At 60.1% G+C, this 26,791-nt stretch overlaps 1 protein-coding gene across 2 annotated transcripts; it reads left to right on the top strand.

Annotated features, from left to right (window-relative positions):
* The first annotated feature begins 7,326 nt into the window (after window positions 1–7,326).
* Window positions 7,327–26,245, top strand: PDGFB (platelet derived growth factor subunit B). 2 transcript variants are annotated; one of them, XM_042993301.1, is made up of 7 exons: window positions 7,327–8,465; window positions 16,303–16,399; window positions 18,746–18,835; window positions 20,260–20,465; window positions 21,820–21,964; window positions 24,280–24,430; window positions 24,807–26,245. In XM_042993301.1, exons 1-6 carry the CDS (start codon window positions 8,403–8,405, stop codon window positions 24,402–24,404), a joined length of 726 nt encoding a protein of 241 aa, XP_042849235.1. In that variant the 5' UTR covers window positions 7,327–8,402; the 3' UTR covers window positions 24,405–24,430; window positions 24,807–26,245. The 2 variants fall into 2 exon arrangements, with proteins under 2 accessions (XP_042849235.1, XP_042849234.1); XM_042993300.1 differs by having other exon boundaries at window positions 18,746–18,847.
* The last annotated feature ends 546 nt before the right edge of the window (window positions 26,246–26,791 follow it).

The following is a 26,791-nucleotide window of genomic DNA, read 5'->3' as shown; positions in this document are numbered from 1 at the left end:
CGATTAATCGCTAGATTAATGCCATCACCAAATGTGCCGGTTCCAGAATTACCCTCATGTCGAGCCCAGAGGGCAGGGACTCACCCAGGGTTACACAGCCGGGGTGTGGTGGAGGTTGGTTTTGAACTCTGGGCTCCTCTGTACTGTTCCATCCAAGAAAGAATGAAAGAGGTGCCCTCAGAGTCCCAAGAAAGAGAAGGAGGAGGGGGAAGAGAGAGAGAGAGAGAGAGATCTAGCTTCCCTGGCCTAGTGTTCCCACCTGGGACCACTGTCTTCGGTCCATGTCTTCAGCAGGGATGTGCCCCGGTGGCCGGGGAGCATTATGCCCACTGTTGCGCTGGTTAAGACGATTAGTCACTCCCACTGGGCTGCCCTGTTTGCTTATTGACTTATGTAAGCACCGCCCGAGGCTGTTTGTACAGTTGTCTCCGTCTTTCTGTCTGTCTTCCACCTGCCTGCCTCAGCCTGTATGCCCCTCAAGGGTCGGGGGCTCCAGAGAGGTGAGCTGGCAGCGTAACACCCGATTCTTTGTGAGGACAAGTCCGGGGTCCCATGCAGGGCATGTCTGCGCATACTCCCCACACGCAGGTTGGGCCGGGACCCCATTGTACAGATGAGGACACTGAGATCCCCCAAGCTCAATGCTGCACAGGCCCAGGATGGCCACTCCAGGGGCTGGAGCTCTGAAGCCCATGGCACTGGTTCAAATCCGGCTTGGCTAACCCCTGATCATGGGAGTTAGGGAAGTCATGTGATCTCCCCGGGACTCAGTTCTCCGGTCTTTAAAATGGGGATAATACACTTTGTTCTCCTTAGATTGTTGGGTGGTTCAAGGGAGTTGGTGTATTAGTTTGAGCTGCATGAAATCACACTGCTTGACCATTTTGACCTACTCCTTATTTTTATTTTGTTTTTTAAGTTTATTTATTTTGAGAGACAGAGAGAGCAAGCAGGGGAGCAAATCAAGAGTCGGATGCTTAACAGCCTGAGCGAACGAGGCGTCCCTAGACCTACCTTTTAGATCAGTGCTTCTCAAACTACTGTGCACGTGGGTCACTGGGAGTCTTCTTAAAATGCAGAGTCTGACCCAGGCAGGACCGGTAAGAAAGTGGGTGACAGGGGCGCCTGGGTGGCTCAATTGGTTAAGCGTCTGACTCTTGATCTCAGCTCAGGCCACGACCTTGAAGTTGGTGGGTCAAGCCCTGCATCGGGCTCTGTGCTGTCAGGGCAGAGTCTGTTTGGGATCCTGTCTCCACCCCCCTCTCTCTCTGCCCCTCCCCTACTTGTGCAAGTGCTCTCTCGCTCTCTCTCAAAATAAATAAGTAAACTAAAAAAAAGAGAGAGTGGGTGAGATGTGGTTGGAGAGGAGAAGGAAGGGCGCACACGGAGGGGGAACATCACAAGTAAAGGTGTGGCCTGGGGTAAAAATTAGCCATCTCTGTGAACCCCAGCCTCGCCCAGACCCTTCTCTCATACCCACCCGCTTCCCTTCCTTTCCCACCGAACACACTTCCGTGGTCACTGCCCCGGTGTCCTTCCTCCGGCCCCCAGCCCCCAAGCAGAAGAGGGCCAGGAGTCCCTGGAGTTGGCAGAACCGTCCCTCATTTCTGTCCCCGACTCACTGTGTGATCTCGGGCGGGTCACGTGATGTCTCTGAACCTCAGATGTCCCCTCTGAGCACCCTTGGCTTGTTCTGCAGCGGCATGGTCTTGAACACTGATGCCGTGTCAGACTTTCTCCCAAAAGAGGGCTGTCTAATGGCGGTGGGAGGAGACGGGGACTCGGGTGGCAAGCTGAAGGAAGGGCGGGGGGCAATGACCATCCATAACCTGCCACCTGTGTCTCCTTTCTAGCGGCCTCCCCTGCCCAGCGTCAGCCTGCCACGGTGAGTGACAGAGCGAGGAGGCTCCTACAGCCAGGGGTCCGGCTCAGCGCCCACCAGAGGGCCCTGGCCAGATGGGGGTGGAGCGAGGCCAAAATCTGTAGGTGAGTGAGGGCAGGGCCCAGATGAACTGGGCGGCTGCGTGTCATGTCTGCCCAGGTTCGAATTCCACCTCTGCCCTCACTCATCCACGACCACGCAAAGCTGTTCTGGACCTTGGTTTTTCCATCTGTAAAGTGGGGGTGAAACAGCTCCTCTCTTGTAGGCACGTTGTGTGGCTTGACTGGTTGAATGCACCTCAAGGCCTGGGCTCATTTTCTCTTGGGAATAACGAGGACAAATCTGTGACTCTTACACCGTGATTAGCTTCCCATCCTTTGGACAGGCCCGTCGTGTTTCCTGCAGTTACAAATACCTTCCTCCGGAAAGCTGGCGGGGCGGGGGGGGGGGGGATCTGTGTGCTGTGGTACCCCCATCGAGGGGCACTGCCCGCTACCTGCCTGCCCCTCTCCCTCCTGCCCTACTCCAGTCAAATCTTTGGAACACAGCGGCAAGGACATCCCGATTTGGAAAGGGCTGGCTAACCCAGATCTGGTACACATCCTCCCGTCTGTGGGTCCTCCGGGCCCACCGCCTCCAGCCCTGCCGGCTTCCTCCACGTAGCTCACTTAATCTGTTTAATTTTCTGCAAGGAGAGCGACACGAAGCGCTGGGCAGCTCTCATCCAGGCCACGCAGGGAGGCATCACGTAACGGGGAGGCGGCAAAAGCGTGGGCTTCGGCATCACAGCTCTGGATTCAAATCCCGGCACGGCTGCTTCCTTGCTGTGTGACGCCGGGCAAGCTGGTATCCCTCTCTGAGCCTCAGTGCCCTACACGATAAGAGCACCAGCCCTCCAGGCAGTGCCTTTGTTCCGTTGCTGACACTTGCTACATTTTCCTCGTTGCAGTTGGCTCAGGCGGAGCGCTTGGCCCAGGGCGGATGCTCTGTAAGTGAGGTTCACGGTTACCCGAGGCCCAGCATGTGGGCAGCAAAGGGTGCGGTAAGGACGAACCTTCTCTGGGGAAAGCCGACCAGTACCAGATCCCGGGTGGGGTCACCTCCCAGCCCGTTTCGGGGGCGGGGGGGCGCTTTGCTCCATTTCCAGCCAGCTTCCAGGACAGGTAGATCTGAGCTGCCCCGTCCAAACATCCTCTTCCTCGTCTGGAGACTAGAGGAGCTAAAAATGCATCACTCAGCCCCAGGAAAACAAACACTGAGCTTCCCTTGCCTTTGTATACAGGACACGAGGCCCAAGGCGGCAGAGGCAGTGTGGAGGGATCCTCCAGGCAGCCCCAGGCCTGGGGGGGTCTGTCTGTCTGTCTGTCTGCCTTCCTGGGTCTCTCTTGCCTCCCCGGGTACAGCCACAGTGGCCAGAGGCTCACCAGTGTGTGGGGGTCTCCAACAGAAGTGGCCGGGGCTCTGTGTGAGGACCTCCTCCCCTCCACGTGACGTGCCCGCAGCCGTCCCAGCCCTGGGCCCCTCCCCTAGCCCTGTCTCTGGAGCTCACAGGTGGGTGTGTGCGTGCGCATGCGCCTGAGGCTTGGCGTATTAACAATGATCATCCTGGTAACTAACCAACGTGCGTGCAGTGCTCACTCCATGCTTTCAACACTGAGGATGTGTTAACTCCAGGAGGTAATCGCTATTGGTATCCACATCTTACAGATGAGGACACGGAGGCTCAGAAAGGTGAAGTAACTCGTTCAAGGTCACGGGCTAGGAAATGGTTACAGCAGGGTTCGAACCCAGGCAGTCTTTGATGGGAAGGCGAGTCCCTTGTCCCCTGCAAGCCTCAGTTTCCTCACCCATAAAATGAGCACCCACGTACCTCCCTTCCCCGGGTGAGGGTGGGGGTGGCAGCAGGCCAAGGGCAGGACAGGGAGGGGGTCTGGGGGAGCTGACTACAGCTACATGGTGTGGGGGTAGATCGTGTACTCTGCCATCATACGGCCTGGGGCTGGGGCCTTAAGGCCATTTGTGGCTTGGCCTTGGACTATCCCCAGTTTGGAGCCTGACTTGCCCCACCATCAAGCTGGGAAAGCAAACTGGCCTGGCACAGGTCCTCCAGGGCTCTCTCGGGAGAACGGGGATGCCCACTCTGCACTTGAGGGCCCAAGTCTGTCCCCGGGAAGGAAGCCAGCTCCTTCCTTGGCCCTGGGCCCCTGCTCCCAGGGTATGAGATGCTTTCAATGGAGGAGAACTTAGATTGTTCTAGACACACAGTCTAAAAAGCCCTGGCCTTGGGCAGACCCCTCAGCAATTAGCTGAGGTTTTCTGCTCGGCTCAGACATTTCAAGGGGGTGTGGGGGGGGCGGTGAGAGTTACGGGGTGTGGCCCTCTGCCCACATGACCAGCTCCCAGACCTCCCGGAAAGCCTGATACCTCAGGGCCCCAGTGCCAAAGATGGGCTGGGATCTTCCCAGGTCTGTGCATTCGGGCTTAGGGGCTCATCTTACAAGCCCCCTCCCCAACTCTTTCCACCCCTCAGGCAGGGCCTGGCATCTTTGCACCAAAAGGCCAGGACTCAAGAGGAAGAAAGAGGCAAGATTCTTACTCACTGACCCATTCCTTTCGCAGACATTTATTGAACAACTGCTGTATTGTGGGAGCTGGAATGAGGTCCTTGTTCACCTGGATCTCAGTCTAGTGCTAGATCGATAAACGGGCAGTGACAATACCCCGGGGCACGTGCTGTGGGAACCCAACGCCAGCACCAAGCCCAGGGGGCTTCCTGGAGGAGGTGCTAAGTGGAGTCTCATAGGAAGAAGAGGAGGAGGTGTTCTTTAGAGAACCGCTTGTGTGGAAAGACGCCCACGCGGTCATGGCGGCTGCAAGGAGAAGGTACAGGAAAGGGTACATGGCATTCAGACCAGGTGCCATGTGGTCCCTGCGGCCTCTGCTATCCTGTCCTGTCCTGCCACTTCTAACAGTGCACAAAGACATCTGGATTGTCCCGGGTATGTCCATCTCACTCGAGAGCCTGGGAGGTCCCAGAGTGCCAGCTCCGGGTCTCCTTTATTACATTTCCACACAGGGCTGGCATACAGTAGGCGCTCAGTGATGCTGCTCCCAGGAGCCAGCCCGCTTTGCCTCCCTTCCCTGAGGCTGAGCTGTGCGCTCCCTCCTTTGTGCCCCTACGGCCCTTCGCGTATCAGTCAGAGCTCCTATCGGCACAGCCCCGTCAGCCGGCAAAGCCCTTGTACGTATATTAACGCATTTGGTGTTCACAACAGCCCTGTGTAAGATGTGTCATGATTATCATCGTCAGCCGTCACCTGCCAGGAGGCAGCACAGCATGGTGGCTTAGGCGTGAGGGCTCTGCAGCTGGAACACGTGGGTTTAGGTCCAGGCTCTATTGCTTACTGGCTGTGTGACCTTGAACAAACTGCTTAACGTCTCTGGGCTTCAACCTCCCCATTTGTAAGAGAGGAGTAACATCCCTCGCGGGAGCACTGAGACGCTACGTGCAGCGTAAGAACACTGCCTGCCACACAGTCACCTCAATAATAATGGTAGCCGTTCTCACTTCTTTTATAGACAAGGATACAGAAGATCAAGGGCAACATCACCTAGCAGCCCGTGGTTTTATCTCTAAGTCTTTAGGCTTCCCGTTTTGTGTTCTGGGATTATCTTCGCACCCCACCCCCCAATCTCCCTTGTCACCCTGTCTCCTAATTTATCTGCTTATGCATCTGTCTGGATGATCAGACAGATCTTCTATGATCTTCTGGATCGGGACTTCTATGATCTTCTGGATCGGGACTCCTCCAGGCCAGAAGCCCCGCGTTAGCATTGCGCTGTCCCCCCCCCCCCCCATGCCTGGAACAGCGCCCGGCTACCAGGGAACAGTCAAAAATCTGCGTTGAAGGAATGATGCACTCCATGTGCCAGGCGTCGTGCTCAGTCCTTCCAGATGGATTATCTCATCGGAGCCTCCAGACCACTGTATGAGGTAGTTAAAAATTCTGCAACCGTATCGAGGTACAATAAACTCTGCACGTATCAGTTCTGACATGCGTACATCCCCGTAAACTCATCATTACCAGCAAAGCTGACAAACGTTCCTATTGCCACTAAAATCTCCCCATGCCTCCTTGAAATCCTTCTCTCCCTCCAAGTAGAGATTTATTTCCAGTTTATAGGGGAGGCAACCACGGTAGCAAGAGGTTAAGCTTCCCAGGGACACTTGGCCAGCAAGGGGCCACACCGGGATTTGAACCAAGGTGACCTGCCCGCAGCCTACCTCTCGGCCACTGCTGCCTAGGTGGTACCGGGCGGAGGGTGGGTGCTGGTGGCTGTCTGTAAAGAGGCCCGTCTGGGAAGTCCTCCCTCCTCTGCGCCACCCTCGCTTAGGTCCAAGAAGATGGCTTATGAAGAGACAGCGGGGTGCCTGTCTCCGTGTCTGAGGTGCGAGGAGCAGGCTGGCATCCCAAAGGGATGTGTGGGGTCCAAAGGGCAGGCGACGGGGACATTGCAAGGGGACCGGATAAAGGTGTCCTAGAGCCAGGGCCCGGGCGATGCAGGGAGCCTGCGGGTCCCGTGGTGGGTGCGGGGCTTGGCGTGCGCGCGTGTGACTCTGTGACTGTGACCGTGTGACTGCTGAAGGCAGGGACACGGCAGGCAGCTCTCGGAGGAGCTGGGGGCGGAAGGCGTTAACTGTGTGAATGCTGGCGTGGGTGCCCCGCCCCCCCCCCTCCCCGGGGCCCCAAACCTGGGGGCCGAGGGCGGTAGTAAACATCAGGGTGGCTGCAGGAGCCGTGATGGCCGCCCTGCAAGGATGCGGCAGGGTTGTGGGGATTTGTGTGACTTTGCAGTTCAACAAATTCAAATCCAGCCAATGCTGGCAGCGCCCGTGGTGTGCCAGGCAACCAGCTAGGAGGCGGAGACACGGGCCCAGCTTTCAGCTGAATGGTGCCGGCTGTGGGGTTGGTGCGGCTGGCTCGGGGCTGGGTGCCTTTTGGCCTCTCTGGCGTGAAGTCCTCACGATAACCCTACCCCGCTTGGACACTAGATGGAAGAGCACCGAGAGGAAGTGACTTGCCCAAGGTGACCCAGCTACTCAGCGCCAGGGCCGGGATGCGAACCGAGCTGCAGAGCCGGAGTCCTTCGCCCCCTATGCCTGTGCCGGGATGCAAATGCCGTCCTTGGGGCTGCGGGTCTGGAGTCCTGGCGGCGGCCCTGCAGACGACTCCCCAACCACGTGGGCTAGAAATCAGGCCACGGTCACTGTGCTAAGGGGCGGGGCGCTCAGTCGCCCCTACTTCTCCCTTCGCGAGGGCCGGGCTCCCGGCCGCAGGGGCTGCGGAGCTCTCAGAGACCCCTGAGCGCCCCGCCCCCGCCTCAGGCCCTCCCGGAGCTCCCCCCCCTCTTCCCGGTGCTGACTCTCGGCCAGAAGAGGAAAGGCAGTCTCCACCCACCTCTAGCACTCTCCCTTCTCCTTTATAAAGGCCGGAACAGCTGAAAGGGTGGCAACTTCTCCTCCTGCCGCCGGGAGCAGCCCGCCTGTCTCCCCGCGCGCCCGCAGCCTCCCCCGCTGCCTCCCTGAGGGCTCCCCTCTGGCCGCCAGCGCCCATCTTTCATTTCCGAGATTGCGATATTTTGCGCACACACGCATACACACACGCGCAAAAAGGGGGGGAAAAAAAAAAGGCCCACCCTCCAGCCTCGCTGCAAAGAGAAGCCGGAGCAGCCGCAGCTCACAGCCCGCAGAGGACGCCCAGAGCGGCGAGCGCGCAGACAGACGGACCGACGGACTCGCGCCGCGTCCACCTGTCTGCCGCGCCCGGCACTGCGCGCAGCGGGCACGCCGCGAGCGCAGAGCAGCCGTGCCCGCCGCCCGGGCCCCGCGCCAAGGCGCACACGCTCCGGCCCCCCCCACCCGGCCCGGGCGGGAGTTTGCACCTCTCCCTGCCCGGGTACTCGGGCCGCCGCTGCAAAGCCAACTTTGGAAAAAGTTTTTTGGGGGAGACTTTGGCCTTGAGGTGCCCGGCTCTGCACTTTCCGACTTCGGGGGCCTTTCTAGAAAATGTTGCAAAAAAGCTAAGCCAGCGGGCAGAGGAAAACGCCTATAGTCGGCGAGTGAAGACGAACCATCGGCTGCCGTGTTCTTTTTCCTCTTGGAGGTTGGAGTCCCCTGGGCGCCCCCACACGGCTAGACGCCTCGGCTGGTTCGCGACGCAGACCCCCGGCCGTGGATGCTCGCTCGGGCTCGGGATCCGCCCAGGTAGCGGCCGCGGACCCTGGTCCCGCGCCCAGGCCCTCCCCAGCCCCCCAACGACGGAGCCGGGGCCGGGGGCGGCGGCGCCCGGGGGCCATGCGGGTGAGCCGCGGCGGCGGCTGCAGCGGCCTGAGCGCCTGATCGCCGCAGACCCGAGCCGAGCCCACCTCCTTCCCCAGCCCCCGCCCCCCACCCTGGCCGCGGGGGCGGCGCGCTCGGTCCACGCGTCCGGGGCCCCGCGGGGCCGGGCCCGGAGTCGGCATGAATCGCTGCTGGGCGCTCTTCCTGTCTCTCTGCTGCTACCTGCGTCTGGTCAGCCCCGAGGTGAGTTGCGACGGCGGCTGGGGCTGCTTCGCTTCATTCATTACGCCCACCCTCACCCCCTGGCCGCCCCCTCCCCTCCCTGCAGTGAACTTTGGACCCTTGCAGCCCACGGGCCTAGCGCCGGGCGCTAGGTGACCTCCGAGGGCTGGGACGCGAGGTGCGGGAGGTGCCAGGCTCTGAGGGGAGGGGGCGGGGGTGGCTTGCTTTCCCATGGGCGATCCCAGATCTCCGGCCCTTTTAGCGTCGGGGGAGCGTGTGTGTGGCCCTGTCCCCCACCCCTCAGGAACCTGAAGGGAGAGAGAGTGGGGGTGGTGCCGAGGGTGCAGAGGCCAGCGCGTTCTCCCAAGCCCACTTCGGTTCCAGCCGAGGTTCCGTCCAGGACCCGGCTTGCACGGGAGGTGCGAGCTCGCGCACCGGTGGCAGCCACGCCAACCTTGCGCCGGCGGTTGCCTCCCCACCCTGGCTCCGGCTCCCGGTCGGGACGGGCGCCCTCGGGCTAGCGCAGGGCTTGCCCGCCCCGGAGCGGAGTCCGGCAGCAGCTGGCGTCTTGGGCGCGGGGGGTGCCGAGAGACAGAGGTTTCGGGCACTCGGGAACTGGGGGAGGAGTAGAGGCTTTTAAGGAATCCAGCCCTCGGGGCGGGTGTGTGCCCCAGGCCCCGCCAAACCTGCGCCCGCGCCCTGCGAGGGCAAGCGCCTCTCTCCCCCGCTTGCAGGGTGCGGAGCGCGCCTGTGAAAGCGTAGCCGCAAGGCAGGTGGGGTGTAAAAACGTCTGCGGGAGCTATTAGGTCGGATCTGTAACCCCCCCACCCCCCACCCCTCCCAGCCTCACGTAGCAGTGAGTTGGCAAGTCCACCCGGAATCCAGGTGGGAAAGGGGGCGGGGCAGGGAGGAAGCGCTAGGTGGAGGGGAGGAGAGCGCGGCCGGGAGCGCGGCGCGCCTGGGTCCCGTCCCGCCTCCGCGCGACCGGGAGCCCGCACCTCGCCCGCTCGCGAGGAGGGCCGCCCCCCCCACCCCCACCCCCACCCCGCCGGGCGTCCAGCGAGGCGCAGGAAGGAGGAGGCGGCGGCGAAGGGGTTAAGGTGAAGGGCTCCGAGGCCGCGGCCAGACCTTGGGCCGCCGCCAGCGCAGGTTGTTTTGACCACAGAGGAGCCGTCGCCGTCTCCTTTTGTTCTCGGGGCTCCTCGAGGGCCGCCGGCCGCCCGCCCTGGGGCCCCGCCCTTCCGCGGCCAACCCCCCGCGGTCCGCACCCGGGAGGGAGGCCGCGGGGCTCTCGGCCCGGCCGCCTGCAGGCCCCTCCCGACGCCCCCTCCCCTCCTCTCCGCAGCCCCCCGGGCCGCGGCCAGCTGTTGGGGAGGGGGGCGCCGGCCGGCCCCAGCTGCCGCCTCGCCTCGCCTCGCCTCGCCGCGGGGCCTGGGGGGCTGGGCCCGGTGCCAGGGCGTCCTGGGAACGGCGGCGCCCCCGCCGCTGCTCTCCGCAGCCCACCCCGCCCGGCCCCCGGACTCGCTCACTCACCCCACGCATGCACACTCTTGGCCGGAGGCGATGCTGCGCTCCGGCGGGCGGGCGGGCGCGCAGAGCGACGGGCACGCACTACCGCGGCCGGGTCGCGCGCCCGCCGCCGCCGCCACGCCCGTGCACACGCGGGGCACACGCGCGCGCACCGCACACACACGTACGCACGGCCCCCGAACACGCGGCCTGAACACACGTGCGCGCCCACCCACGCACGCACACGGGCACGCAAGGCCCCTAGACGCCCAGCAGCAGGTTCCCACCCCCCCGTGCAACAGGTGGGCCTACCGTGGGCCCTGGAACCTCATCACCTCGGTGGTGACCCCATTTCCTTGCTGGGCACTAACAGGGAGGGGAAACAGGGACCCTCCCAGCAGGTCCTGGCTCCATAGCACCCACTGTTTTTTGCCTGCTCGGGTCAGCTTGACGCCCCTCAAGCATTCTCCCTCGGCGGATTTTTTTTTTTTTTCAACCACCCCCCAGGTGGCAGAAAATGGTGTTGACGCAACGGGGCGGGGGGGGGGGCGCTCTGATGTCTGGAGCATTTCTCTCTTCAAATAAGCCTTTCTTTGAACCTCCAAGACTGGAGGACCCTGAGCCGCCGAGGGGGCTCCCCCCTGGCTGTTGTGTCTTTGCTGATCCCCAGCGGGCTCTAGAGAAGCCGGGTGACAGCTGGATGAGGCTTTCCCGGGGCCTGCCCTCGCCATTTCCAGCTTCGTCCAGCACTTCCTCCTCCTTTTCCCCAACTCCGTGGGTGAGTGTGTTTGGGGGGACCCTATGGCACGGAAGCTGGTGCCTTTCTCCTCACTTGACTCCCAGCGTCTTGGGACACGCGCTCCCTGGGGAACCCACAATTGTGTGGTGCTTTGCAGTTTCCGAAGCACGTTCCTGCTGAGCCCCGGTCTTTCGGCCTCAGGAGGCTCTGGGGGAGGAGCCCTAAAGGGAAAACCCATCCACTTGAGGGCCAGTCGGGGACGGGAGGCTTCGAGAGAGCTTGCTGGTGGAGGTGGCCTTGGGGCTGGCCTTGTCCGGGGCCTGAGCCTCAGGTAGAGGCCTGGGCAGCTGGGGAGGAGGGGTGGGCGCTCTGATGCAGGGCCTGGCAGAGGGTCTGCGGAGGCCTAGGAGGTCCCATCTCCCATCAGCTGATCTGGCTTCCGGGAGGCTCACTCCGCTGTCATGTGATGCCTTAGCACCCTTCTGCCCGGAAGGAGGGACGGGGCCTGGCAGCCCTTTACCACCCAGCTCCTTCCTGGTTTGCTAATGGCCTTAGGTGCCCGGAGACCGACTTGCTGGCATCTCCCACCCCTAGAAGTGTCTGCAGGTTTAGGACCAAGCAGAATTTCCAGGCTCTGGTGCAGATCCTCGAATGGGGTGCTTGTATGGGGGGGGAGGTTGATTCGGGGAGTGGCGAGAGTGGTAAAGACGTGTTTGACGGGGGCTTCCTAGATCCTTCTCAGTCTTCTCTCACTTGCCCATTGCCCCCCACTCCCCCCCCCCAATGCCCTTTCTAGGACAGCTATTTCATTTTCTGGTTGAGTCAGTTATTATCTGTTTTCCTCACTAGTCTAAACTCCACTAGAGGGTTTGTCTCAGTCACCACTGTCTCCCATTCTTGGAACGGTGCCTGATCCAAGGTGGATAATCTGTAAATATTTGTGGGAAGGACAGTGGGGGGGGGGGGGAGTGGGGGAGCGGTGAGGAGGAAGGACCAGACATGTGTCTAGCACTTGCTAAGTGCTTTATAAACATGCCCTCATTGAGTCCTGGCCCCCAGGGCAGCACCGGCTACTCTGCCCTCCCACAGGCATCCTCATTGGAGCACCCCCCACCCCCAATCTTGAGAGAGGGGCTTGTCTTTCTTTTCTCTTCTTGGGACTTGGACTGCCAAGATTGGATAGGCCAGAGGAAGAAACAGAAGGAAAATCAGACTGCAGAGATCCCGTGTATCTTGAGCTAGGCCTCGGTTTCGGGCGCCCCCAAACACGCGAAGGTTGGTTCACGGTTCCCCAGGAGCAGCAGAATTAACTAACGTCTCTGGAAATCGCAGATTCCTGCCCCAGGGGCAGTGGCTGCCACGGGCTCCAGGGGTTGTAATTGCTGCCCTGGCCCTTCTGGAAGCCCTGACAGTTTTTCTGCTCCAGTGTGGGCCCGGGCTGACCTTCAGGAGGGGTGGGAGTGTCCCAGGAGCAATAGAGAAGGGAAATGCTAGGTGGGGAAGTCTGGTTCTAAATGGCTTCTGTGGTCTGCCCAGAAAAGGCTTCTTCAAAGGGCTTGGCTTTGGCATGGAATCTAAATCAGGCCCGAGACTGTCAGGCAGGCGGGCGCTCCGAGGCCTTGTCGGCTTCTCTCTGCGCCAGACCCAGACAACGCCCCTGGTTGCTTGGGCTGTGCCAGTGTCCTCTCCCTCAGCGGAGTGGAGCGCAGCCTGCGTCTCTGTGTGTGCAGCTGCGGCCCTGGGGGAGGGTGGGGTCCAAGCCCCTTTGATCTGCCAGCCTGGTTGGGAGCAGGTAAGTCACCTGGCCTCACGCTAGCTCGTGCCCTCCTGCAGCTGGTGTTGCGGGTGGGGCGGGGCGGGGAGGAGGCTCTTTGCCTTGGCTGTGCCCCAGCGGCTTCTCACCACGCCCTTGCCCTGTCAGGAACCCCAGGCCTGGGATCTGGGGCAGCCTCATCCGTATGCCATGCCTCTTTTCCCTCCCTGCCCGCCTAAACAGGCTTTTCGAACCTGTGCCCAGGAAAACGGGGCTCCCGGTGGCTCGCCCTCCCCCCGCCGAGCGGAGCCTCTGACCCCAAGCAGGTGCCCCTGCGAGTCTCCCCCGGGGCGTCTCATCCTGGAGCTGACCACAGGCTGAATTTCCCCACCCCCGGCCCCGGAAGGGACCCGCCAGCTCACGAGGCCCCAGGCAGTGCCAGTGGGGGCCTGGGGGCCATTTCCTGTGGGCCCAGCACAGGGGATAATGCGAAGCCATACGCTTCGCCCCCTGGCAGGGCAGCTCTCCACCCACCAATTGTCATCCTCAAAAATGCCCCGCATTGCTGGCCCTGGGCGTGTGTGGGCTGCTCGCTGCTGCCCTCACAGGAGCCGCACTGAAGGACGGAATTGGCCACAGCGACATTTCATTAAGTACCCGTTATTTGCTGGCTGCTCAGCTAGGTGCGACTCCGCCTCCCCGTGACACCAGTCGCGTCTTATTTTAGCCCCATTTAAAAGCTACAGAAGCTTTCTCAGGTTTCAGGTTGTCAAAAGGCTTAATGCCAAGAGGCCAGGTCTCCTGGGCAGCTGAAGTCCCTGCTCTTTCCTGAACTACAGAGTCGTTGACATCTCGGGCCAGATCATTCTTTCTTGCGGAAGGCCGTCCTGTGCGTAGTAGGATGTTCAGCCACATCCCTGGCCACCACCTGCCAGAGGCCAGTGGTGCCCCTCTAGGGGTGACCACCAAAAGTGCCTCAGCCACGGCCAGTGTCTCCTGAGGACCCTCTAGCCCCTGGTTGAGAACCAACCGCTGCTCCGCGACATCTGATGCCAGAAAGCTCCGTGGTGGGCGCGAGGAGGGACGGGCGCGGCTCTGTCGCTGCGTAGAGACCTGTGGCCCCTGACTGGATTTCTCTAAGCCTTTAGCTTCCTCATCTGGAAGATGGGGATCACAACAGGGCCAGCCGCTTGGCATTGGTGGTTAGCACAGCATTTCCGCTCAGTGCCTGGCTCATGTCACCACTTAATAAAAGCTGTGTTATTATTCTCAAATCCAGGGGGCCCTTAGCGAGTTCTGGGCATCTAGTGGCCAGATTACTGGAAACAGGTGCAGGGATGGCCTCTCTGCTTAGAATAAAGTGGACTCTTTCTTTAGGAGGCAATTTGCTTAGGGGGTGGGGGCAAATATCCCAGGCGGTCTTCCTGGGGGAGGAGGTGGGAGAATCATACAGGAGAGAACCCCAGGGAGAAGGAGAGAGTCCTTCGTGCGTGCTCTCCAGTGGACAAGGAGTTCTTGGCAGGAATGCGGCATGGCACTTGGGGTGCTTGGGCCCCCCCTCCTGGGAGGTTAATTGCATCGTTACTGCACAGACAGCTTGGAGACCTGGCTGGGCACCCCCACCCTCAGCTTTCCTCTGCTGCTTCTCCTGCTACCCCAGGCAGAATTAGGACGGAGTCAAATGTCTTCAACCCCTTGGTTCACAGACGAGAGCCAGGACCAGAGAGGGGCCGTGACCAGCCTGAGGTCATGGGGCAGTTAGTAGGGTACAAGGGTAGCATCTAGCTCTCTGCATTTGATAATCCCCTCAGGGGACGCAGTCTGCCTCCCTCGTAAGTGGGGACCAGCCACCTGCCTTCCGTACTGTGGGGAGGGCGCTGTGTCCACATTTGGAGACACCTAGGGTCTCTCTCTTGGAGTCGGAGGAGGCAGAGCGTGGCGGAGGTAGGGAAGGCACGTAAGATGTCTCTCTCCCCCCTCACATATGCAGCCCCAGCTTCATAGTCGCGGACCCTGAAGGAAAGACCCCAGCTCCCGGCCAAGCTTACTCGAGACCCCCAACCTTTCTTCTCTTTGAACCTCCCAACAGCCCTAGACGCCAGGCAGGATTATAAGTGCCACACTCACATGAAAAAGCTGAGCTCAGGGGTTTCAAGGAATTCATTTTAAAAATCTTTTTTTTAACATGTATTCATTTTTGAGAGACAGAGAGGCAGATCGTGAGCAGGGGAGGGGCGGAGAGAGAGGGAGACACGGAATTGGAAGCAGTCTCCAGGCTCTGAGCTGTCAGCACAGACCCTGACGCGGGGCTCGAACCCACGAACCGTGAGATCATGACCTGAGCTGAAGTCGGAAGCTCAACTGACTGAGCCACCAGGTGCCCCGTCAAGGAATTCGTTTTAGAAGCAGTCATATCCACACTCCACCCTGCGTCTTCTGGCTCCAAGGCCGACTTGGGTGGCCAGAGCTGGATGGGCATGGCAGAACCCCTGGCGGAGCTGTTCCCAGACATCATGCTAACTGTTGAGGAAACAGAGCTTTGGGGGAGCCAGAAACTGATCCACCGCAACGCTCCTAACAGAGCTTGTGGGGAGAGCCCCCGGGGGCTGGCCATGGGGTAGATGACCTCCTCCCCCCTGTCGGGCAGGGACTTAGCCTGTGCAAAGCCAGTGAGGACTCCAGTCCTTGGAACGTTCCAAGAACTGACTAGTGCAGAAGCTCCCGCTTCCTTATCCAGGGAAACTGAGGCACAGAGTTGTTGAACCTCAGTAAGTCAAGTCTGCCGGCGCCCCCTCCAGGGCTCCTTCTACAAGACCATGCCTTCCTGTGTCTGTGTGTGCACATGTGTGTGTGTGTGTGTTTCTCCACGGGTGTGAGTTTGTACACAAAGCAGCGTCTCATTCATACACCTCCCTTGCCCCAAGACACTGGGTGTCCAGATTATGCATTCCTTCTCAAGTCCTGCCACACCAGCCCCTCAGGTCTCCCTCAGCCCCTCGTGGACCATGAGGGACGTGGCCGTGACCTTCCTATCAGGCTGCTCTCATGTTGTTGTGGGGCCTGTGGTTTCCCTGGAGGAAGCCCGGCTCCGAGTGGGGCCTGTTAAAGCACTTATTAAGTTTCAAGTGTTTTTGGTAACAGGCCAGAGGGGCTCTAAAAATAGGGTTTGGTTGGGCATGGGGCATGGGTTAGCTTTCAGGTGTCCCGTCTCTAACTGAGGATTCCCTCCTCTCCTCTTGTGAGCAAGAGACTAAATAGAGATATTAGTACCTGTGGCCTCCTGAGACTGTCCAACTCTGCAAGCATTTAGAAATACCTCACGGACCCAGGAGGCTGGAGTACAGGTCCTTCCGTCAGGAAGCCTTGGGTTTGAATGCAGGTTCTGCTGCTGATTGGCAGCTACGACTCTGTTTTCTCATCCGTAAAATGGGGGTAAATTAGATCTCGTCTGACAAATGCTGGCTGTCATTGGCTGTCACGTGTGGAGGCAGAGAGTCTCCAGGGGTTGTGATGCGGGAGACAGATGTGTACGTAGTCCGATCTAAGTCAGAGCAAGCTGGGCTTCGTGTCTGGGGGTGTGGGGTGAGCTTCTGACCTGGCTCTTAGAGGCTTCTGCAGGTCCTGGCCCCTAGACCTTTGTGCTTCTGGTTGTCAGGCTTGGAATCCGCCCCCTGCCCGCGCCCCCATCCTGGCCGTCCGCTTGCCCAGGGCCAAGAGGCCTTGTGGGAGTTTTCCATAGGAGGGTGCGTGCGTGTGTGCGTGTGGGTGTGTGGGTGTGTGGGTGTGGCGGGCAAGAGGGCCGTGGCTGGAAAGCCCTCACTCCTGGCTCACTTGGCCCCATGGTGTCTCCCTGGCAGGGGGACCCCATTCCCGAGGAACTCTACAAGATGCTGAGTGACCACTCAATCCGCTCCTTCGATGACCTCCAGCGCCTGCTACACGGAGACTCCGTAGGTAAATTGAATCCTTGTTCGGTGCTCTGGGCCCCCACTGAATCCTGGGGAGCCGCGAGGGGCAGGGCATGGGGCGTCCTGTCTTCCTCGACTTCCAGGTAACTAGAGGCCTGTGGCAGCCCAGGGAGGGCGTGGCCACACCTGTCCAGGGCAGGGCTGAGTAGGTGGATGGGTTGGTGCTCGGGACGTGGGGCGTGGCGGGAGAAGCACCCGCGTGTGGCTCTGCCTTGGCTTGGCGCACAGGGTCGGGTGCCAGGAGGAGGGGGGCAGGGAGAAGGTGCCTGGGGCACACGCCGAATGTGTATCCAGGTGTGGCCTCGGCCAGGAAGGGTGGTGCCGAAGGAGACATCTCCCTGCCCCTCTGGCCGGGGGCCCGGTCTGTAAGGTCTCCTGGGGACACCTGGCCCAGACCAGCGGGCAACCCTGCCCTCGCCCGAGAGTGCCCTCAGCGAATGGGCACGTGCTTGGTGGCACACACGTGGCCGGGCTGGCGGGCTGGGTCAGGAATGTATTTATAAACGCTGTCTTCAGAGCAAATTCCATTCTATTCTAACCTCTGGCCTGTTCCCTGGAGCCCCGGTCAGCGCCCCCCCTGCACCCCCAGCTCTCCTTCCCTCTAGGGTTTTGTCTCTTTGTCACTTTGTAATCCTTGCCCAGACTCCTATCTACGGGGGACAGCATTTCCTGTCTTTGTTTCCTCTCCCCGTTGGGCCCCTGGCTCCCTCTCAAAAGCATTCCCGGGCCCTTTCAAACCCGCCTGTGCCGGGGGCTGGCGAGGCAGGCGGGAGGGGGCCCCAGCTGGGCCCACCTATTGTTCACTCGGCCCCCCACCCGACGTCTCCCACATCCCCCACCCCATGCCCGACTGGCCAGCCCTGGCCAACACAATGGGGCAACTTCCAAATTTAGCCTTTCTGCGGTTTCTTTCCAAGGCCCTTGGCCCCCACCCTCGTTCAGCCCCTACACACCCCGGGTGGGGGTCGGGATTGGAGACGGAGGTTTTCAATAGCGGGCCTGTTTCGAGGCAACCATGTGGCTATTTTTTCCTAATCAACTTAACCTTGCCACAAAGCACATCTTTCCCCCCATCTCCTCTCCACCAGGGACATTCCAGAGATGGCAGGGAGAAAGGAAGGGAGCGAGAGGGACAGACAGACGCGCTGACGCGCGGGAGCAGCAGGCCGGATGGAAATGCACGGGTTGTAGGATTTGTAGGAGGGTCTCCTCCAGACAGGAACCCCCGGGAGCCCACACGGAAGGGCACACGAGCCTTGGCGTTGGCGTTGGCGTTGGCGGGGCCAGGAGGAAGGGGAGACAGCAGGAGCGACCAGGGGCTGCGTGGAGGGGGCGGGAGCTTGTCCCTGGCACCCCTCGGTTTCTGTGCTGACTCTTCAGCCGTCAGAGAGCTAGAAGGGTCTGCCCAGGATTCGGTGTTGAGCTCAAAGTCCTCCTGTCTGGCCCTCACCTCCCACAGTGGAGTTGGCCGCCTCTAGAGAGAGGGAGCAGCTATGACACCGAGAGGAGGGCGCCCCAGGCTGTAGTTTGTAGACTGTCCCCTGAGGAATAAACGGACCGTAGGGCTGACCCCTCAGACTGTCACCTGAGGAATAAACAGACCGTAGGGCGGACCCGGGGCCAAAGGTTAGAGGGGAGAGGCAAACACAGTGAGCGAGACACTGGGAGCTGGAGCAAAACCCAGGCTGGGAAGGGCACGGGGTACGGGCACCCCCATCCCAGCAGGCTGGCTCCCCACCCCTCTCTGCCTTCAGCCCTCACCCCCGCTCCTCTCCCTCCTCCCTCTCTCCCGCTCAGCTGGGCCATTGTCCGGGGCTCCAGAGGGGCTGTGTCCAGGGCAAGCTGGTCCCCCCGGGGATTCTGGGAATTTCTCCATTCAGCACTTCCTATGGGAACGCTGGGCGGAGGGGCATTGGAAACTGGCCTTCCGAGCTCTGGGTCCTTGCCCTGCCCTGGAGGCTGAGGAGGGTTCGCTTACAGTAGCGAAAGGGAAGGGCTATTTTTAACTCCACTGACATGGGTTCTGTCCAAAAATGTGGCCGAAGAGCCCAGAGTGGGGCTGAAGGCCCGCCAGGGATGCAGTCAGGGCCTCACCCCCCTCCTGAGCCCCACGGCCACCCCGGGGTTCCTGGAGAGCCCCTTTCCAGAGCCAGGACCCTCGGGTTTACAGGGAGCTGGAAAGGGAGACTGTTGTCTCGAGTTGGGTACCAGTGACGGGTAAGGAGCCACCTTCCTGCCTACCCCGGAGCCCCCAGGGGAGCCCCCACCCCACCAACGGACCGGCCAGCGGTTATCAGGGTGCATTCCGACTGTGCTTTGCCTTGCCTTGCAGACGAAGACAGAGCCGAGTTGGACCTGAATTCGACTCGATCCCATTCTGGAAGCGAGCTGGAGAGCTTATCCCGAGGGAGAAGGAGCCTAGGTGAGGCTGCGGGTAACAATGGTGGTTTCTCAACAGTGGGAGCCAGAGAAGGAGACGTGGGGCGGGGGCCCCGCCCCCGGCTCTGGGCCGCCCGTTCGACCGGCACTTAGGACTGACTTAAACTGTAAGAGAGTACAACTGTCCTTCAAGACACTATATCGAGGAGTTGAGTCCTCACGCCCCGTCCCCCAACACACACGGTTTCCTAAATATAGTGGTTTTAAACGCATTTGTTCATTCCTTCAACCCGGGAGACAGATATCATTAACCCCATCTTGTCGAGTTGGAAACTGCGGCCCAGAGAGGGGTAGACGGGGCCGAAGTCGCACAGCTAGCAACAACTAGGGCTGGGATCCCAGCTGCTCTTCTCATGTGGACCCGGTGCCATCCTGGTGGGCTGCGTGTCCCTTCCGCGGCTTAGGGCTGCCTCCTGGGTCAGCAGGCAGAGCTTGGGACCCACCCGGGTCCCGTGGGAGCCTTCCCTGGGGAGGCCAGTGCGTGCTCTAAGCCCTTCCTCCTCTCTGCCCACCTGAAGTCCCCACAACACTGTAGACAGTGGCTCGGGGACCTCCAGATAAGAGTCGGTGGCCTGAGTTCCACTCCTCCCTCTGTGAATTTGGGCAGTGTCTCTATATGAAAACGAAGACAGAGCCCCAGCGTCGACTGGACGCTTGCTCTAGGCCACTCACGTTAGCCCTTAGATCCGCAGGTGCGATATAGGCTCTGTCATCCCGTGTCACACGTAGATGAGGGAACAGGCGTTGAAAGAAGCAAGGATTTAAGAATAGATTACCGTGTCAAATGGCAACATAAGAGTGGTTACAAAATAATAAGTGAGTAGGAGCCAGGAGTCGGACAAGCCCATAAACCTGTGAAATAGCCGAATGAAACCGAGGGCTGGTGGAAGGACGCCGACATTTACGACAGGCCGGCACTCTCTGAATGATCTCACTGGATCCTTAAGGCGGTTCTTGGGGTGTAGATCTCATGGGGAAACTGAGGCTGAGGGCCCATCAGCAGCCTGTCCAAGTCCCACGGCTGATAATAGCCAGGACGCGAAAACTGTCCCTGGGGTTGAAGGAAGTGGGGATCACCCAACCCCTTTTTTTTTATTTTTTAATTTTCTTAATGTTTTATTTTTGAGAGACAGAGTGTGAGCAGGGGAGGGGCAGAGAGAGAGGGAGACACAGCATCTGAAACAGGCTCCAGGCTCCGAGCCGTCAGCACAGAGCCCGACGCGGGGCTCGAACTCTCAAGGTGTGGGTTCGTGACCCGAGCCGAAGTCGGACGCCTAACCGACTGAGCCCCCCAGGCGCCCCTAGCCTGCCATTTCTGGGGGACAGCAGTGCCCCCGCTGGGCTTGGCCGCCGGGTGGGGGCTCTGGGCAGGCCCACCTTCCTGACGGAGGCCCCCTCTCCCTTCAGGTTCCCCGACGGTCGCCGAGCCAGCCATGATCGCCGAGTGCAAGACACGCACGGAGGTGTTCGAGGTGTCCCGGCGCCTCATAGACCGCACCAACGCCAACTTCCTGGTGTGGCCGCCCTGCGTGGAGGTGCAGCGCTGCTCCGGCTGCTGTAACAACCGCAACGTGCAATGCCGCCCCACCCAGGTGCAGCTGCGGCTTGTCCAGGTGCGCGGGGGGGGCCCGCACCCCACTCCCACCCTACCCCCACCCCCACCCCTGGGCTGCCCCCCGGGGGCTGCCCTCGGGGGCTCGTCGCTCGCTCCGTAGGGGCGGAGAGGCATTCCTGGCGGGCCCCCGGGCTCCGTCCAGAGAGGGCCACCTGCAGGGCGCTCTCTGGGCAGGTGCTCTGAGGCCACCTGTGAGTCCTCGAGGCCACCCAGGCCGCTGTAACCAAAAGCCACAGGCGGACCCCCAGGCAGGGCCAGGTGTGGGACATTTAGTGAAGGGTGCTGCCTCTTTTGCAAGGATGAAATCCCAAGAGGTCCCCGGAAGAGACAGGTCTACAGCATTTGTTGGGCACTCAGAATGTTCTGGGCTGCTCAGTTTTCCTCCAGACCTGTTGAGGCTCCTTGCCGTGTCCTTCACGAGGAGGGGGGGCAGAGGCCCTCCGGGCAGCAGACGTTGCAAGAGCTGGGGCAGCCCCTAGCAGAGTCAGAATGCTGAACCCTGCCTCCTTTCTAGAAAGATTGGGTGTGCACTCTGACTCAAGGCAAATCCTAGAGTAGAGGCTGCCCGGGGGAGCTCCGGGTCTCACGCTGGGCAAGGCAGGGCCAGAGAAGCCTCGGCGGTCTTCTGATTCATGCGGAGAGGTTTCTGTGCCCTTCGGGTCCGCCTCGCCTGCACACCGACTCGGGCTGGGCCGAGCTGCACATCCAGGGCTCGGCACCGGCTGGCGAGCCCCACTCTTGCCAAAGGCTCCACCTGCGTCACCATACTCCCCTCCCTGAGGTCAGCTGTGGCCTTTCCCCCTGCCCACCATCCATCCCAGGCCTGGGCCCCGTGCCCGAGATCACAAGTGTCACTCTCTACCGCACCACCCACTGTCACGGTATCTCCTGTCCCCACTGCTTCCAGCTCTATGGATGGACACCTAACAGCTGACCTCCCCCTGCCCGCCTCCCTCCTGGATAAAGCCTCCCCCCCACTTCCTTCCAGACAACCATCTCCCGCCTCTGCCATAGCCCCTGACCTTGGCTGGCGCTCCGGGAATGGGGACACCGCAGGCCCTACGCTCAACCCGGAAATGCCTTTCTCCCTCTCTGGGAGCTCCAAGGGGGCTGCAGCCAAAGCTGGAGGCCAGGTCGGGAGGGCTTGTTTTGATGGAAAAGCTACAAGAAGGGTAGAGGGCAAGGTCCTGCTATTGTTTGGGCCAGAGTGTCTGCCCTGCCTCTCTCCACGCCCCGCTTTCGAGGAAAGATCCTTGCGGGGGGACACTGGGGAGGGAAGAGCAGGCAGGCGGGCTCCCTCGGCCCCTGCCCGCGTAGTCTCCCAGAGGCACTTCGATGGTTCTGTCCTCCAGGTGAGAAAAATCGAGATCGTGCGGAAGAGGCCAGTCTTTAAGAAGGCCACGGTGACCCTGGAGGACCACCTGGCGTGCAAGTGTGAGACGGTGGTGGCTGCACGACCCGTGACCCGAAGCCCGGGGAGCTCCCAAGAGCAGCGAGGTAAGCGCTGGTCCGGGGTCTGCCTCTGAACGGCTCAGCTGGGCAGCTCGCTTCTCCTGTGGCAGCTGCCGGTGGGGGGGAGGTTGGACCAGGCATACCCCTGCTTAAATTCATCCGAAGCTTTACGTGAGGATGTTAGCCCCTGGTTGGCCTTCCAGCCTTGTTGGCAACCATTCCCCCTCACTTAGGCCACCCCCCAGCCAACCTGACCTCTTTGCGTGGCCAAATGTGTTTCCGCCTCAGGGCCTTTGCACATGCCACTTTCCCTCCGAAACTCACTTCTCTCAACTCTTCACAAGCCTCTTCGTTTGGGTCTCAGCTCAGAAGTCACCTCCTCCTAGAGGTCTACCCTGACTACCTTGTCCAGGGCAGCCCCCATCCCTGTCCTGCTACCACAGCCCCTTACTTTGTCGAACGAGCACATGAAATGGCGGGACAAGAGACGATTCCATGCACATCATCTTCAGATACTTGGCAACTTGTCCTGGGGGTGAGAAGTCAAACTAATTCCTTATGGCCCTCAGTGGGGATCAGGACCAGAGGGGGAAAAGCCCCTGGAGAGGGATTTGAACTCTATATGCCAAAAGCTGTCAGTCAGGGGGCCAAGATGGAATCTCATGCCTTGTGCGGTAGGGAGTTTCTGTTGTTGAAGATGTGTGGGTAGAGACTGGGCCATCCTGCAGCAGTGAAGTGACAGATGGGGCTCAGGCATCTGATGGATGTTTGGAACCGGAGCTGTGTTCCTCTCTTTCGATTTCGTGAATTCACAATTTCAGGGGCATAGTTTGACTGGAGTCGAAAAGGACCAAAAAAATGATCTGATCCAAATACCTGGTCCACATTTTGCAGAAGAGGTGCCTGAGGCTCAGAGAGGCTGAGGTCTTGCCCAAGGTCACACAGCCAGTCCCGGGCAGGGGGAGAGCTGGATCAAGGTATCCTCAAGTTCTGTTCCGGGCTTTTCTCTCACTCTGACACCAGTCGCTCGCTTTTACCTGCCTTATCATTTTCTTTTGGTTAAAGAATTCAAAACTTTGAGAGCCAGAGAGATGACCTTCTAAGTCGGTCCTTCAGTCTTATTAAAGGGGTTGCTGGAACACAGAGAGGTTAAGGGACTTAACGAAGGTTGCACAGTGACAAAGTCTAGCCCAGAACCCAGGTCTTGTCTAGTTCTGGGTTCCTTAGACTGTCCTGCTGCCTTTTCTTCCTCGCACGTTTGCAGTAAGGATCAAGAATTTTTTAGTTAATAGGATTAGATGAGCATTCAAAAAAAAATCACGTGTTGATTTTCAGTAACTTACTGTTGTTGGAGGACAGACATCTGACAAGCCCCCTGAAGGCAGGGCTGTCTCTTAGCCTCTTTGTCCTGTTCTGAGAGCCGAGCTAAGGCACGGACGCCCTGAGAAGACTAATAATTTGCCAGCTTCAAACTGACCTGCTGTAAATGATCGCTACAATTAACACGGAACAACACGGAAAATCAAATAACACGGAATCGCCATAAGACGTAGCGTGGTTCCTATTCGGGAAACTTCATGTTCTTCTTTGTGTTTGGAGTGTGGTTCTATTACGTGCCTTTGCTTCCTGCGACTTTCCAAACCAGGTTTTCGAAGGCCTGTTCAGCTGACTAATCTATAGATGACCTAAAGTCTTGTCATGTCCGTTTCAGCAACTTGGCCCCATGCGACTGTACCGCTGGCAGCTGTCCGCGGCTTGGCTACGGTGTGGTGGTGTGGCCCGTGTGGTGGCCGGTGTCAGACCCCCTGGGCTCGAGACTCTCCTCTGTCACTCGCGAGCTGCGTGACGACCTCACGCTTGCTCAGGCTTTGCCCAGCCCCGCGTCCTGTGCCGATGACCCCATCCTTGGAGCCCAGACCCTGGGCCCCTTAATGGCCCTTCTAGATGTCCTCCCCCAAGGGGCATCTGACACCTGCCTGTATCCTTACATTGCCTGTTTGCAGAGATGGGCTGACTGCTTCAGGGCGGGCTGTGTCTGTGAGGTGGGAGGTCGGTGTCGGCCCCAAAGAGCTGGGATCGCTGGGGAAGCCCCCCAGGAAGAAACGGCCTTGAGCTTGGCAGAGAAAGCTTTCACTTCCAGGATGTCGACCTAAGGGCTCAGGAGGAAGAGACCTAAGTGCTAACCTTGACCCAGGCTCACAAGCGCTGTGATTCGTAGGCCAGTGGTTGAAAGCATGGAGTCCAGAGGCAGACTCCTACGTTCGAATCCCGGTCTCTCTGCCTCGGTTTCCTCATCTGCTAAGATGGCTCCCTCCAGAGGCTGTCCACCTGCTGACAAGCCCTTTCTTTCTCTCGAGCAGCCAGGACACCCCAGACTCGGGTGACCATTCGGACGGTGCGAGTCCGCCGGCCCCCCAAGGGGAAGCACCGGAAGTTCAAGCACACGCATGACAAGAAGGCACTGAAGGAGACCCTCGGAGCCTAGGGGGATCTGCAAGAGCGTGCGGGCAGGTGAGGCCAGGTGGGGAACCTGAGGTCCAGGCCCCTGGGATTTCTTCTCCCCTGGCCTGTGGCTTGGGCTGCAGAGAGGTATTTCCCCATACAAAAATCTGAGCTCTAAGCCTGGATCCCCTCCGCCCAACTTCGACTGACTCTTCTCATGGGGCAGGTGGGTGAGGGTCTTTGGGGACCCCAGCCCAGCTGTGTCCCTACATGCCCTAAGAGAACGGGAAGTCTAAACTTCAACTCCCCCAGCCCTGAGCGCTGCTGGAAACCAGGGATGGCTGGTCAGCCTCAGCTCCCTGCCCCTGGCAAGGGAGGCGTGTGAGTATGGGCCAGAGCCCCCAGGCTGTCTCTGACCCCCTGTCTCCCTCTGCTTGGCCTACAGGGTTATTTAATATGGTATTTGCTGTATCGCCCCCATGGGGTCCTTGGAGTGATAATATTGTTCCCCTCGTCCGTCTGTCTCGATGCCTGATTCGGACGGCCAATGGTGCTTCCCCCCCTCCCACGCGCCTGTCCACCCACCAGCGGGTCCCCTCATTGGCCTCCAGCGCCTTGCCCGGGAGCTCGAGAAGGACACGAAGGACCTGAACTCCATTGCTGTCTTCCTCCGCTGACCCCGAGAATCTGGCATAGAAGTGTAAGAGAGACCCACGGGATCGCCGTTCGGGGACCGGAGGAGCTTCCCTTCCCCAGCTCCTGGCCCGGGTCACACCTGAGCGCCGTGGACTGGCCTGAAACCCTGCGCGTGGCCCTGAGGCCCTCTAGGCATGGATGGCCTGCCCGGTCCCAGGACCCCTGGCCCGCTCTGAAGGGAGCACCCCCAGGCAGGCCAGGGTGCCTCGTCCTCCTGTGGCTGAGACCACGCGTTGGACCGTAGACTGGAGAGAAATCCTCCCACGGCGCCCAGGCCCAGTCACTTCTTTCTCCCCGGTCACCTCTGCTTATAGTGGCTTCCTTTCGTTTTCTATATATGAAATCTTCGAAGACGTGGACTCCTCTGGGTGGGCGTGGCCCGAGTACCCGGCAGCCAAGTGCCCCGTCAGATGGGTTAGAGATGAAGTTTGCTCTGGAGCCACCATGGATGGTGATCTGGGCACTCACTGCCTCCTTCCACTCCCCTGCCTTCACCTCCTCTGTTTCATCTCTCTACCTCCACCCTGCGTCTTCCTCTGCTCCACCGAGGGACTCCTTGGACCCCATGCTGAGACCGTAAATAACCCCACTCACTGCTCCATTAGGCCGAAGACCAGGGGTCAGGGCAGCAGGGGGCTGAGCTTCGGATCCCAGCCCGGCCGAGACTGCCGTGTAGGTTCGTGCAGGGTGTGCACTGTGCAAGGGCACCGCGTGCAGGGGTCGTTGTTCACGCCGTAGAACATGGCCCGTTGGTGTATTTGTTAGGACAGTTTTCTGGCAGATGGAGCTAAAATGTCTTGAGGAAAGGGATCCTGTTCCTAATCGACATGATGGTTCCATGTGGACTGGCTGTGTCCCGACCCAGCCAATGGCTTGGGGTGGTTGGACAGGAGAGTGAGCCCACGTTGGGTGGGGAGGCCACGCGTTGTCCAGCTGGCCTCTGTTTTCCTGAGTCCTCAGCTCAAGCAGTTCCCCTTCCAGGCGGGCGTGAAAAACCCAAGAGAGAATCTCCAAGGGAGGGGGTAGCCCTCGCTCTCCCCGGGCACGCTACCCCCCAGAGTAGATTCTTCTGAGATCCACCCGTGGTGGCTCCTCCCAGGAAACCAGCTCATGGGCTGGGAGTGGGGGAGAAAAGGGAAAAGATCCCCAGGGGTCCCTGGGGTGGGGTCTGAGCTCCCACCTCCCTCCCCTCCACCCCACTGCACTTTCCCCCTTACCCCCCCCCCTCCAAAATCTGCTCTCTTCAGTTTGTAAAGTTGGTGATTATATTTTTGGGGGCTTTCCTTTTATTTTTTAAATGTAAATTTATTTATATTCCGTATTTAAAGTTGTAAAAAAAAAAAATAACCACAAACAAAACCAAACGAATGAATCCACCGGCGTTCTGTCTGTTGGCATGGGGCGTGACGGTTAACCCTTCCCGCATCGGCAGGATTTACGGACAGCTTGTTCTGTGTTCCTCTCGCTCTGGGAAGTTCAGGCACACACTACGCACACACTCACGCACGGGTGCATACACATGTGGGTCTGCCGCTCTGAGGGAGGCCCCCCGTCTGGGGGGTGGGTAAGAGCCATTCGGCCCACCCTGCAGGTCTGGGTCCTGCGGCAGCCCCTGACAGGCGGACCACAGGTCCCAGCCCTGTGCCTGTCACTGGCAGTGATGAGAGGTGGTTTTCTCCAGCGTGAGCATCCGCGCAAGGGAACCGGGTCCTTTGCATCGTAGGCTGGGGTTGG

The sequence above is a fragment of the Panthera tigris genome, chromosome B4 (genome assembly GCF_018350195.1).
Source record: "Panthera tigris isolate Pti1 chromosome B4, P.tigris_Pti1_mat1.1, whole genome shotgun sequence".
In the NCBI taxonomy this organism is placed as follows: Eukaryota; Metazoa; Chordata; class Mammalia; order Carnivora; family Felidae; genus Panthera; species Panthera tigris.
The sequence above is the reverse complement of the archived record's forward strand: the minus strand, read 5'-3'. Positions and strand labels throughout refer to the sequence as shown.